This window comes from Anas acuta, chromosome 5 (genome assembly GCF_963932015.1).
Source record: "Anas acuta chromosome 5, bAnaAcu1.1, whole genome shotgun sequence".
Classification (NCBI taxonomy): domain Eukaryota; kingdom Metazoa; phylum Chordata; class Aves; order Anseriformes; family Anatidae; genus Anas; species Anas acuta.
Genome location: NC_088983.1, coordinates 22621917 through 22635804, shown reverse-complemented (window position 1 = coordinate 22635804; position 13888 = coordinate 22621917). Strand labels below are relative to the sequence as shown.

General features: G+C 41.3%; 1 protein-coding gene across 22 annotated transcripts in view; it reads left to right on the top strand.

Annotated features, from left to right (window-relative positions):
* Positions 1-13888, top strand: part of NRXN3 (neurexin 3) — a 970936-nt gene that overhangs the window by 89840 nt on the left and 867208 nt on the right. Inside the window, exon 5 of one of the 22 annotated variants that reach the window (XM_068683064.1) lies at positions 1629-1640. The exons of the other annotated variants lie outside the window; for them this stretch is intronic. Within the exon in view, the coding sequence (XP_068539165.1) occupies positions 1629-1640 (12 nt within the window). The remainder of the gene's footprint in view (positions 1-1628; positions 1641-13888) is intronic. 22 annotated transcript variants of the gene reach the window in all.

The window sequence follows — 13888 nt, the reverse complement described above, 5'->3', positions numbered from 1 at the left end:
TGACGAGCAGAAGCGAGGCGAGGAGAGGGGTGATGCTGTTTGCCTCAGACAGCATCAGCGTCTCACTGACACAGTGCACAGGGAGGAGCTGGCAGCACTGGTGGCGCACTGATCTTGTGAATAACGCTGTCAAATCGATGAAGTCTTAGGCAAGGTGTGTTAGGAGAGAGATGTGTGAGCAGGGCAAGTGACCTGATCCCAGAACACTAGAAAGAGCAGGCCAGCAGCTTGCCCATGGGGAAGAGATGTGAGCGTTGCCTCTAAAGCCTGGTGAGGCCTTCCTAGACTAGATACACAGAATTGTATTCCTGCCATTAAGTGACCCCAAAGAATGTAGCGCACGTAGAGGCAAAATTAGGTATTTGAATAGAAAGGACATAATATTTCAATGAAATGTACAGACACTTAGGACATAAAGCAGTTTTTATTCTGTAGTTCAAGGCAGGTATCTGCTATGAGTTCATGACAGCTTGGGAAGCAGAAGTGAAGCTGGGGCACACTGCTGAGGGAGTTGGCATCCCCATGGGGCAGGCAAGTCAGCTTCTTAGGACTGCACATCAAGACCATGGTGTTGGCACGTGAAGCATCTGGCTGAGCTCTGGGAAGCACTGAGATACTTCTCTGTCCCTGCTTGTTGTTCAGCTGGGCTCCTGGCTCAGTGATCGTGCTCAGTGAAGGAGCATCCAGCAGAAAAGTCCCTCCAGCATGTCCTAGTTGCTGAGGATGCAGCTGAATATGGCAAGCTGCTGGCAGAAGGGTGGTGGCATGTTGGGAGTGATCAGGACAGTGAACTCGCACGGCTACTTTCAATCTCAGTAACACTGAACATGTCTTTAGAGTTAGCACTGGATTGTCTAAACAGATGGACTTGGCCATTTAAATTACAAGTTGCAACCCAGCTGGCTCACAAAGACTTGCACGACCTATTCTAGACTATGTGATTGCCATCAGGTCTTTCTATACTCTCTTGTCTGGCAGAAAATGTGAAAACTATTGGTTTCTGGCACCTTTACCCACCCTTATTTATCCATGACACATCAGGGAACTGTGGTCTCTCTTTTCTTGCCAGCCAACTCAGAGATGCACCTTTTTGATAAATATTTACTCTGTATAAAAATACGATGGATATAAAATATGTAAATGTATATATGTATGTAAATAAGCAATGTCAATGTTATATACAAACACATTAGCTTTGGTAGGTGAAATGTGTTTAGCAAATATATTATCTTGAGATTTATTTTTGTCTGTCCTACTCTGTTGTTTCCTTTGCTGTTTTGAATTTGACGTGGAATGAGGCATATCACTGCCGTGCTATTGCATGAAAGGTTTGCATTTCTCAGTGGAAAATCAAATTGAAGCAAAAAGGCAGTTGCTGGTTGTGCCATCAGTTGTTTAAGCCTTGCTTTGTGCTTTACTTCTGGTGTGACTCTTGTTTTTCTCTTGATACTGTGTTTTGGTGGCTTTGGTTGCTATATGAATGTGTTCATTTTCTTGCTTTTCTAAGTATGGCCAGTGACACCATTTTCTGTTTTTCATGCTTCTTCCTTTCTTCTCTTCTGCCTCCTCCGTGACGGACACCCCTCTTGTTCCTCCTCTTGCCTGGACGCACACCTTCTGGTCTGTAGGTAGAAGTAAAGGTAGACACTGTGTTCTTTCTAAGACTTCATTGCTTGTAAAATGTTTGTCAGTGGACACATCGTGTTTTTATGAACGCGGCTTATATCGGAATTTAATGCCATTGCTTTTAAACATCTTTTGCTTTGTTTTGTGGAAGAAATAATTCTTAAAATGGATGCTTTGAGGGTTGCTTAACAGATGGTATTTCCTCCCTATTCATACTGAAGTGTGGGCCACGCACTGCCAGGCCCTCTGACAGTCTGGCTGGTGACACTGGGCTGCAGAGTGACGGTCACTTCAGTCAAGGACAGAGCCAGAGGCCGGAGGCCTCAGCTGGTACTGGTGGCTCCTGCACGGGAGCCCTGCCACTGCTGGGAAGTTTGACACCGGTGTTGGTGGAAGCAGGACCTGGGCTTGCCCAACACTTCTCAACCATGGAGGTCTCTTCAGCAGTTGTTTCTCCCTCTCTGCTTTGTTCCGTCTCCCTGTTAGCAAAAAGGTGCTTTTCAAGGAGGAATTGAGTTGCAAAGAGCTGCAGAGGAAACCAGAATGATCAGCATTGCTAAACAGAGGGACCATTCTCTTTGCAGCTCAGTACAGCACAGAGCATGAAGTGGAAAGGCTGCTGTGGGGCTCCGGCTTGCTTTTCAGCATTTCACACCTATCTTTAGCATGCAGAGAGCAGTCATCCATCCCTAATCAAAGCTGTCAAAAAGGCAAAATGCTGCAAACCTGCTGTGGGTCTCCGCTTGGAGTGGAGGAAAGGGAAAAGATTAATTGATAAATTATAAGCACTGCTTGAGTAAAATCCATTTCTTTGTCCTACTTTCCAATGAGATAGAGAGATTAAAAGGTTTCATTATGCCGAGGCTTACTCATCTTCAGCAAATACACTGCTGAAGAATCTGATCTATCAATCAACAGGATTTGAACACATTGGAGGATGTTGGTTGTGTCCATGCCAATAAGACATTAGGGGATGACATGACTAATTGCCCTACTATGAATTTGGGAGAATATGATAGTTTAGAGGATTTTTTTCATTTTAGCTTTCTTTTGACACACAAGCAAGCTCTGCCCAGTGATTGCTGGTTCCTTCATACCTGAATTCTGGGGAGCACGATGCCATGTTAAACACCTTATTTTTGTGTGAGGCCTTGCCTTCTTCTAACAAGTTTGTATTGCTGAATTCTCTGTGATGGGGTGCATCATGTAATTAATATTGTTTGTTGTGTTTTGAAGTTGAAAAAATAGTCCACTAATTTATTTCACAGCTTTTCTACTCTATCCAGAGCTGTGGGGCAGAGAATAAAGTGTAAGTTGTACTCAGAGCCATGTGATTCTGTGATCTTCTTAGCAAGCAGTGATCATGGACTTAATAATCACATATACACACCATAAAAAAATTGAGAACCTAACGCTGTAAGCACACCATACAAAATCTTACGGTGACTCAACACAGATGCCAATAATTGAGTTGGCTGATGTATGCCTTAGTGTGATTTAAGGGTCAGCGTAGATCAGGGCAAGTCTTGTACGGCATGATGTTAGCTCATGTTGCTCCCTTCTTTTCTCAGGTGGCATTTATGCTGCAGGACTAAGCAGAAAGTCTTTTTGATGGAAAACTCCCATTTGAGCCTGTACAAATGAGGATTATAACATATAGGCTACAATTAATTTATATGCACAGAAACAATTTATTGTGTCATTAAGTGAAAATATTGTTTCAGTTCCCAGCTATGTGTAATTTTTAGCTCTAGTTATAACAAGGGACTTCATCAGAGAACCATCACTCTTTGTGAGAAATGGTATTACCTTCAGAGGACTCAAGCTGTGTAATTTTGAACCCACATGTGGCTTTCAGCTCGAAAAAAAAGGTGGTACCAGATACCGTAGTGATTGTACCTAGAAGATTCATATTTTTGGGGCATTCTTGTAGTTTTTAGCAAAAACTGTCAGCCACTCTGTCTCATGCCATGTATGTAGCCAAAGGATACGATGTATGTGATTTCATAAAACCTCTTCACAAGGTATAGCAGTCTGTGACCTTGCATTCATCAATTGGAACAAGTCTTTCATTAATTGCTTCCACCATAGTGAATAGGTTTCTTCTGCATCTGTTCTTTTAAAATACTTATTTATTTATTTATTTATTTATATAAGTTCCTGGAAAGCTGAGGAAGATGAAGTGCAGGTATAGTGGGGTAATGGCTGGAGCAGTCAGATAGGAGAAATGCATCAATGCACCACTTTTATTTTAACCTGAACTAAATATATACATGCTGTTAGTGTTTTTATTAGGTGTACAAAACTGGTTACAGGGATGAGGTAAAGGTATGATGATCAGGAAGGACTTTTATTTTGTTTGGCATGAACTGCTGAATGCTGCTTCTCTGCTGGAGAGGAACTGACAATTAAGGAACAATTATATTGAGCTTATTTCCCTAACACTCCCCAACAAGACAATGATACCAAAGGAGATTATAAATATCCAACTCTCTTTTGCTACTGAACTGGAAGTAATGTGTAGTCATGTTCTTCCGTATCATTTGTTCTCTTGACAGCTTTTGTTAAGGAAATGATAATTTGCATTTTTGCTACCCTTCACCATTCTCTATATATGTAGTGGGTTTTGTTTTATCACCACTCTTGGATCTTGCTTCTACTGAGGATGGTGCCTCCAAAAGAAATTGGCCATGTTCCTGATAGGACCCTCCTCTTTTCACTGGCGTTCGCTCAGGAATGAATTTCACGTAATCAGTGAAGTCCTGAGTCTTCTCAAAGGCAATAGCAACATTTCCATTAAATTTAGATAGAGGGCCAACATTCACCCAAAATCTCAAAAGTCCCCCATGTCCCTTCTGACACGAAGAATGACAGTGAAGCATAGCTGGTTTCTGTGTGTGCACCGCATACCTCCATAGCGTTGGTTCAGCTTGCAGGTTCACCCCTAAGGCACCAGGTCCTTCCCACCATCAGTAACTGTCCTCAGGATGAATAACTGCACAGCTGCACACTGATTTTCAACATGAAGCAGTTTTTTACACCCTTTTTTTCTCCACTCTCAGAGGGAAATGAAAAAGTACTCACCTATTTCATGGACGGGACATTTTTTTGAGGCATGATGTGTAGACCAGAGGTTAATGGCAAATTCCTGGTGTAGTTCTCAGCATTGCAAGATCAGATTATCTCTCTTGGCCCTAACTACTCTTAACCCAAGTAAGTCTTTCAAGTCTTGTAATGTTCAGCATTGCTCTCAGTGAGCTGTGTGAGGTTGCTTTTTTCTTTGAATTGTTCGATAATATTGACCAGGAGGTAATGGCACAGAAAAAGCAAAATCACATTTGTGGACTTGGATAGAAGGAAAGGACTGGACTTTACTGATCTGGAAAATACTTTCAAATTCTTCTTTGCAAGTAATACCATTAGGATTTCAGAGCCATGTGATTAAGTTCATCCGAGTGGCCAAGGGCTTATGCAAATGTTCAGGAGAAACATCAGTAACAAATTAAATCATTTGTGCTCTCTAAATATCTAATTATACAATGGGAAAAACAACACTACATTCATCTTGCCAGCCTTGGCAGTGGTTCTTAAGTTCTGGTTTGCCCTTTAAAATATCTTAATGTTTGGGTTTTAAATTTGTTGTATCTTTTCAGTTTCTATACTTATAGTCCTTTCTTTAATACTTTCAAAGTGGGTGATTTTGGGTTTGTTTGTCTCTTCAAAATAAAAATTTCTGCATTCCAATAAGGATGGCTGCTTTCAGTTATGATTTCCCTTTTAATCACTGTTTAAGAAATAAAGCATTTTATTTTGTGGTTAGCCAATACCCAATCCATAAAACCTCTCTGACAGAATGAAGGCCTCTTAAATGTAGACTTCATTCATCTGGAATCATTTTTTGTTAGCAAACATTTACTACTGGTTTCATATTTTACTTAGGAAAAAAACGCAACTATTTCAAAGCAATTCTTCTAGGTGTAATTATAGATGATTAATAGTTGATGAATTTCATAAAGGGGGATGCTTTAACAGGACATTCATCCTACTTTGTTGTATTCCAGGACTGATGACAATTCAGGACTTCGGTGAACAAAATCACTAAAATATTGAATACTAGCTAGCAGAAAGGAATAGATAGATGTCTCATAGACATTCTTTTTATTTTTTTTTACACTTCTCCATACTAGATTTATGAAGGCAGACAAATGTGACAGTAAATAGGACATTTCTGGTAAATTATTTTTTGTTCGGGCATATGGGCAAATTTGTGTTTACAAACAATGTGTATGCATAAAATATTTAATAAAGTGTTAAGTATTCTGTAGTTTATAGGTAATTTATTTTTTCTTACAGGCTTTCTCGCTGCCTTATTTCAAGCCTGTGTCTTTCTAACGTGTGAATAAACAGCTGATTCTTGATTGGCTTTCATTTTTATGAAGAAGAATGATTCCTGGGGGAGTTAAAGGCATTGTGGCTGTGTTGTGTGTAAACAGGAGCTAAAATATTGTCCTCTCGTGCGGTCTTCTCTTTTTGATGGGGCTCAGGTTTCACTCTGCCCCAAGAGGCTATTTAATTGATATCATTGAAAGGCTTTTTTTCTTCTCTCTCCCCCCCTCTTTTTAAAATTAGAGGCATTCAGCGGTGTGTAGAGATGCAGAGGCAGCGAAACAGGCCATGTGCTCGGTAAAAGCCAGACTAATAGTGCTTTTGATGGACATCTGATTTTTAAAGTGCTGTATCTTTCATTAAAATTTACATGTAAAGTAAGGGCAAGCACAGTGACAAGAAAGCTAATGCAAGTTGCACATCTTGACATAATAACAATCACAAGAAACTGGAGATCCCAGATGGCAGCTTGGCCTTTGCCATCCTTTTAATAAGCTACTAACTGCTAATTATTGCACTCTTATGGGCAAGTTAATTTACTGTTGACTCTTAAAGAGACATTGTGCCTTTTCCTGGCGTTTCGCTTTTGCAGTGGGAGAGTGGCTTTTCCCTGCAGACTGGAGTCCTTCCAGCGGGCAGTAACAAAGAGGCAAAGAAGGAGAGAGGGAAATGGAACATAATAAGCAGTTTTCTTTGATAAGAGCAGAATGTAGGTTTGTGGGGTTTTCCAGGGTACGGGTTTAGAACTGAAAGGGACACCAGCATGTGTATCAGATCCAGGGTTTAGATTTTGTATTTAAAAGAAAGTCATTGCTTCAGAGTTAGTATTATCATTAAAATTAAAATAAAAAGGAAGGTCTTTTCCTCAAATAAATGAGACCTGATATTCTGAAAATGAAATAAACTAGAAATAGAAAATAAAACTTACAGGCTCATTTCTGTTGCCAGAGATGATTTGAAGGCAAAATTTAAACACATAATTCTAAAAGATAAATAGTCCGCTGAATTTTAGAAAATAATATTTGTTTTAATGTTACTTACCTGGTTGTCATAATTCAGGGAAGGAGTTTATCTGTAAAACATGTATTTTTTTTTTTTAAATGATCTTTTTCTTCTTCCAGTTGAAAGGGACATTTGATAATGAGGCCAGTCAGGGAGAAGTTTTGATCTAAGAACCTATTTAGGAATAAAGGAACAGCTGCAGTTTAAATGGACTCTAATTCTCACAGTTAATGCTGTTTTGTGAATGCATGATTCTCTGTGATAACATTTGGGAGGAGTGATGGTAGGTAATAGCTTATTTCCTGGGCTTTATGGTAATGCAGCAAAATGGTGATAATGTCATCGGGAGCAGAAATAGACCCCTGTCACACACATCAGGTGTCCCTGCAAAAATAGGAAACCCACTGGAAGAGGGGAATTTCCCATTTTAAGGCTCATCCTGGCCTTTTGTGCACTACAGTGATAACATTATGGTATTGAACAGTTTAGAAAATATGTGCCATGTAAGCAGGGTCTTATATATTAGAAGTAAGCGCTTAGAAATAGCAGTGTTATTTGCAGTGCATTACTAGATAGTAAATATTTTGACTAGAGATTAGTGGATAACACGCCATACAAACGGTTGTAAAACTATTACTGTGAAGAATGTCATGCTTTCTCAAACCGTCTGATATAACTCACACAGTTATCTTCTGTCTCAGTTATTAAGTCATGTCTAATGGTGTGTGATTTCCGCCACATCTAACAAACAACAACACCAATTGGTATTCTGTTTTTGACTCCGTTGCACGATTGCCAAGTGCTGATGCATCTGTGACATCCAGCACCTCTTGTTTGTTTGGCCATGTTCACCTCTTGCATGGAGCTAGAGCTCCTTCTCATGCTGGCTTTCATTGCCGCATTTGTTTCAAAAGCCTTGGTAATTCCAAGTGTACGCATCCAAATAGAGATCGGTACAGATAGGCTATGAAATAAGGGAAGATAATAGAAAATGCCACCACAGAGACCAAAGAATCCAGCACTTGCAGGTTGTAATGTATTCATTTGTTTTCAAAGCCATTTTGTTTGGAAATTTATGCTACAGACAGCTTATCCTACAAGGTGATTTGCTTATGGTAGTGTGTTCCCTGAACAGCCAGTGAACCCCATGGACATTAAAGGTGTTTTGCACCCAGGAATGTGTTGTGTACATGCAAGGACAAAATCCCCAGTTTCTGTGTTAGTAGGATTTTCTGCAAGATGCTGGTCTCATCCTATATATGCTTTATATACCCAGAGGTTTGATGTAAGGGTATCAGGAGCCGTATTCTTCACTGCACTGCAAGACTTTTATTGTGGTATAACTGATAATCGAAGCAGGGGAATTGCTCTGATGTAAAAGCAATAGTGCAGGGAAGAGTCTGGCTCTGAGGCTGTTCTGACAATAACCTGAGGGATTATGGATCATTCTCACTAAATGATGGCCTTATTTTTGCTCTTGTTAAAGTCAAAGACTGCAAAGCATTTAATAGAAATGGCCCTTTACCAGCACTGCTGTGTGGGGAAAGGCTTCAAGCAGAACTGGTACTTTGAGAATTTGTGTACACAGTTGTCACCATTAAAAAAGTCAGCAGCATTTGCCAAGCAGTACCACACTGTGGTGCCTGAGATATCGCTTTCTCTCCTTCGGTAGAGCAAGAAGAATATATGTAGTATATGTAGGTAAGTGTTTACGATTCGATTCTGTCAATTGCATGCATTTTAATAGAGCTTTTCTCTCAAATCACAGTTTGATTTGGGAGCTGCTTATGGGTCAGATTATTTCTGAAGCAAAATAAGGCTCCTTTTAATTGATCAAATTCTTTTTACTGAAGACTCTAAAAACATATCAGTATTTGTTCTAAAATCGTACAGCTCTGTGATTGTTAGTTGTTAGTGGTGGTAACAAAAATGTATAATTTGAATGTTAAAATAATTGTATTTTAAAAGGAGCTGTAGTCTTATTAGGTGCAGCAGAATTGTATTAAGCTAGCGTTATAAAGCACACACCTTTATTGCCCCTAATTACTGGTGTATTAATAATGACCAGGTTGATGATGAATGTGCTGATCACCAGCTGGGATCAGACAATTACAGCTGATTATGTAAAGAGTTAGTTGCTATAAGCCTTGAAATATTAAAACTTGGCTAGAATAAATATCACTGAAGAACCTTTGTCTTTTACGTGTGTATTCAGCTGCCAGTTCTGAGCAATTCTTGGTTCGCCCGGTAATGTCGGGAATCAAACTGTGAACAGTTATTTTCTAGCCCTGTGAATGTTGATAAAAGGATCTTGCATAGCTGTTGGCTTGTCCTGCGAGGGGAGAGCACGCTGCTGCATCATGGCACAGGGATTACAGGCTCTCTCGCTCAGCTCTGCATTAAAGATGTTGCAGCTTTTATAAAACCCAGGGCAGCACCTTGCATCGCTGTGCATTTGCGTTTCCCAGCTCTGACGAAGGGCACACACGTCCCGGGTGCCAGTGCCTTGCAGGACTGACCAACTGCGTCATCCAAATAACACATTTATCTGGCCATTTCCAGCTACACGGGATATAGTCTTACTCCAAAAACAGTCTCAATAAAGTCTGTAGGCATGTTGCTCTCTCTTTTTTTGTGTGTCTTAGGGTACGAAATTTTTCTTTTTTTTCCCCGCAGGATTTGTTTAGTTCCTAAATATCCATTAGCTTCCCTTCCCTCTGTTGCCGAATTGCTGCAGAGACTCATCCCTTTAGCTACTAGACTCCTGGAATACTTTCATAAAGAGCACTTGCTGGCACTGATCATCTGCAGTTTGAACAGAATATCATTTTTACCAAAATGTGGCAGATCATTTTTGCCAGACTGTGAAAAAATTCTTTTCCTAAAGTTGGAAAAATCAGAAAGTACAAATCGTGAGGCTCTCTTTAAAAACAACTTGCAGCACGTAAGGTACTCCATTCCATACTTAGCATTTCAATTTCTCAATTTTTTTCTTACTAGATATGATACCAGAGGCATCATTAGTAATTTTTCTTTTGTGCATTTTTATACTTTATTTGTTCTATCTATTGACTCCATCTTTAATACAGATGTATTTTAAGAGAAATCTGCGGACACTTCATTTCCTGCTGTGCTGCACTGTATGTCCGTAATAGAGTGAATACATTATGTGGTAGATGCACTTATTGTATTGTCAGCCAGAAGTATGACTTCTATTAGTGGCAGTTCCCTTTTACTTTCCAAAAACTTATTTTTTTTTTTTCCTTTGGTGGTGGTGGGGTAGATAATATCTGATTTTCTTTCTCTTTGTCTCTTAAGGTACTTCTATTTAAAGCAGTGCATTTTTTTTTTTTTTACTAATTTTCTCTTTCAGGTGTTTGCTAACAGTCTGCTGGGTTAAACTTTGTGCTATTCCATCAGGCAAGTTTGGTAAATGTTGATCAGTGCATGAAATCAGTTCTTAAATGGTTGCAAAATTGCCTTCCTTCAGACTGTTTTGATCACAAGGGCTTTCAAGTGTCAAAGTCATTTGGAGAACTAGATAGATAAAATGCATGAGCACTAAGCTTTTTCCAGGATAGAATAAATAAATGTGTTTTCTACTGTGCGCTCTGCCTTTGATAGTGATTTGTTAAAAGGGAAAAAAGAAAGGCAATCATATTAAATATTTACAAGAGTGATTTAGTTGTGTAATCGTGTGCTATGCATCCCTGTTTAATAGTGAAATCAGCTACTGCTGAAGTAAATGCCATTAAACTGGTAGCGCTGTGAAGGTCACTGCCTATACAATGTCAAAGCAATTTATAGAGAATAATGATTTTTGTCGGCTTTCCAATGTACCGACCTCCCTCCTTTTTGTCTCCTTTTCCAAAAATAACCAAAAAGAAATTTATTTCAGGACTCACTTTCTCTCTGACTCTTCTCCCATCTGACTGATTTGGGAGCTTGAAACCTCCTTACAAGTTTCCCTATTGATGTGCTCAGTGGATAGGCACTGATTCCCTTCTTTCCGGCCCTGAGCTCGTTACAGCTCTATTTGTTGGGATTTCCGGTGGGTCATTTCTCAGCAGTTCGTTTTAAGAGATGCTGAGTTATCACTGCCTCTTTTTTGAGCAGCTGGTTTTCTCTCTTATGCTGTTTCCAGCCATGTCTGCCTGTAATCCTCCTGAAAAATACTTTCTTGTGAGCTCACTCTTTGTCATCAGGAGTGCACGCGCTGCGCTTTGACATCCCAACCTACTGTCCTCAGAAGTGTCTCTAAGTGCTTAGAGTACATTCCTAAACAGCATCGTGCTTAATGGAGAGGCCTCTGAAGTGAGAGGTGGGTGCTTCTCTCCCAACTGGATTCCCCTGTGAATTGTTGGGGCCTTTGTGCCTCTGCCTTGCACTGGTGGAGTGGGGACAAAAGCCCTTCATTGCTGCTCAAGGAGGCTGCCGCATTGACACTTACAAAGTGCCCTGGAAACAATAAACAATGAGTACAAACATTATCATTCAGCTTCATATCCATCCAGTAAGAAGGTTAATTATTTGTTTTCCTTGTTTTACAGTTGAATAAGCAGAAGCACAGAGAGATGGAGTGAGCTAGAGGAGAACAGGCAATAAATGCCGGAGTCCTCTTGTCCATTCCCATTTCTGTAACCACCGGAGCAGAGTATCTTATAAACCACTGAATAACTTGCTTGTTCTACCAAGGACTGTCCCAATTAGATTGTACTTGTTAAAGCAGTTCTCTAAGAAGATTAAAACGGTGTTTATCTGTTGATAAACATGTACACAACCGTATAAATAGCAATCATTTTTTACAAGGGGAACAACACATATTCTCCGTGACAAAAATCTACAGGATTAAAAAAAGCCATGATGCAGAGGTGCCATCAGTGTACTGCTTAAAGGGTGTGCTGGAAAGTACATATGAGGGCACAGAGGCAGTGAGGGTTTCTCCTCAAAGGCATGAATTTTAAGGACAAGTGGAAAAAAAAGAGGGTACTTTAAGTAGACAAGGAGTGGAAATGTTTTTCCTCGGTTATGAGGAAGAAGAAAGGAGGTATGCTATCTGCAGTTGGAAGAAGGGACAAATTGAATGATCCGGATATCCCCCTGCTGAGGAAAGGGCATGAGGAACATATGAGCACCTGCTCCAGAGAGCCAGAAGAGATGGGATGGGAGGAGTGTCCACGGTGGGAGAGGAACCTGCCATGAACACCGGTCTTCGGGACCGGATGAGGTGGGAAGATAGTCCTATGCCTTATTGTTTGCTGAATTTTAGGCAGATAGGCAGCTTATTTAGGGTCTTTGATTTTTGTAGCATCTTATTACACAATGCATACAGGAGAAGACTAAATCCTTGATTTACTGGCTTGGCTTTTCTCTGCCTTCTCCTCCAGTCCCATTAATGGACCTTTCATCTGTTAGTGAAAGAGGCTAGTTCAGCAGGGTGTCTGGAATAGATGTGTATGTGCATGGTTAATTCAGGCCCCATGATTTCCTTTAGGCTGTTTTATCTGGTTCTTTGTCTCTTTGTATGCAAGTCTATGATTAGCATTGAGTTCTTCCCAGAATGCTAGCAATTATCTCACAGGTGGAAGGATTAAGAAAGAGCAGTGAGAATTACACTGGGATTAAATATGACTGCCTTTGGAGTGTGTTTGTGGATGTGCTTTTTTTTCTTTCTCTCTATGAGCAAAGAGAAAGAAGAGAGACTCCAGCTCAGCCTTCAGGTCTCTCTAGGGAAGAAAGTAATACCCCTGAATATGGAAAAGTAGCATCTCAGCTTGGGAGGAGGTCATGCTGAGAAAGGAAAGGTAATGTTAAGGCACAAGATTTAGAGTCCTCAGTTCAATTTTTGGTTGCTCTGGTTTTGCTTCAGGCTGTTTTGATTGCCCACAGTGAAGCTCAGCTTGTCCACATGTGAAATGGAGGCAACAATGCTTACCTGTTTTATGTTGCGTCAAACCAAATTAATTAGTGTGTAAGTGTGCTGGGGTTTTGGGTAGAAAGTACAAGAGAATAGAATAGGGTGTGATTCTCATGACCCATGCTGTAGGTGCACATTCAGCAGTGGTGTCAGATGGTGCTGGTGGTGGGTTATTCCTGTCTGTCTATTCCATCGCTGTGGAGTAAGTGGGAAAAGCACCGTGCTGGTACAAACAGGGGTCTCAGTCCTCTTTTGGGGTGAGAAAAGGAACTGCTCCTTGGGACAGGCAGGCCAAGTGTCCCAGACTCCAGAGGAGCAACAGTTTGTATGCTGGGCCGTACTGTACCTCATCTGCAGGCTGGCCTGTGCTTGTACGGGGCCTGGCAGATGTCACTCTGGTGGGAGCGTGGACTTGGGGCTGCATCCCTGGGCAGGGACTGTAATTCACCTTCAGCCCTGGCCTTCACCTTTCCTGTCGCCAGTATATCTTGAATTTGCAGTGTGAGAGGTTGTGGCTTAGTGCAGAGAAAGCAGGTAGAATCCTAGAATCACAGAATATCCCAAGTTGGAAGGGACCCACAAGGATCGAGTCCAACTCACGGCTCCACAAATGACCACCCAGAACATCAGACCATGTGTATGGGAGCACTGTCCAATTGCTTCTTGAACTCCAGCAGGCTCGGTGCCATGACCACTGCCCTGGGCAGCCTGTCCCAGTGCCCGACCACCCTCTGGGTGCAGACCCTTTCCCCAGCCCCCAGCCTGACACTCCCCTGTCCCAGCTCCATGCCATTCCCTCGGGTCCTGTCGCTGTCCCCAGAGAGCAGAGCTCAGCGCCTGCCCCTCCGCTCCCCTCGTGAGGGAGCTGCAGGCCGCCATGAGGCCTCCCCTCAGCCTGCTCTGCTCGGGGCTGAACAAACCAAGGGACCTCAGCCGCTCCTCACACATCTCTCCAGA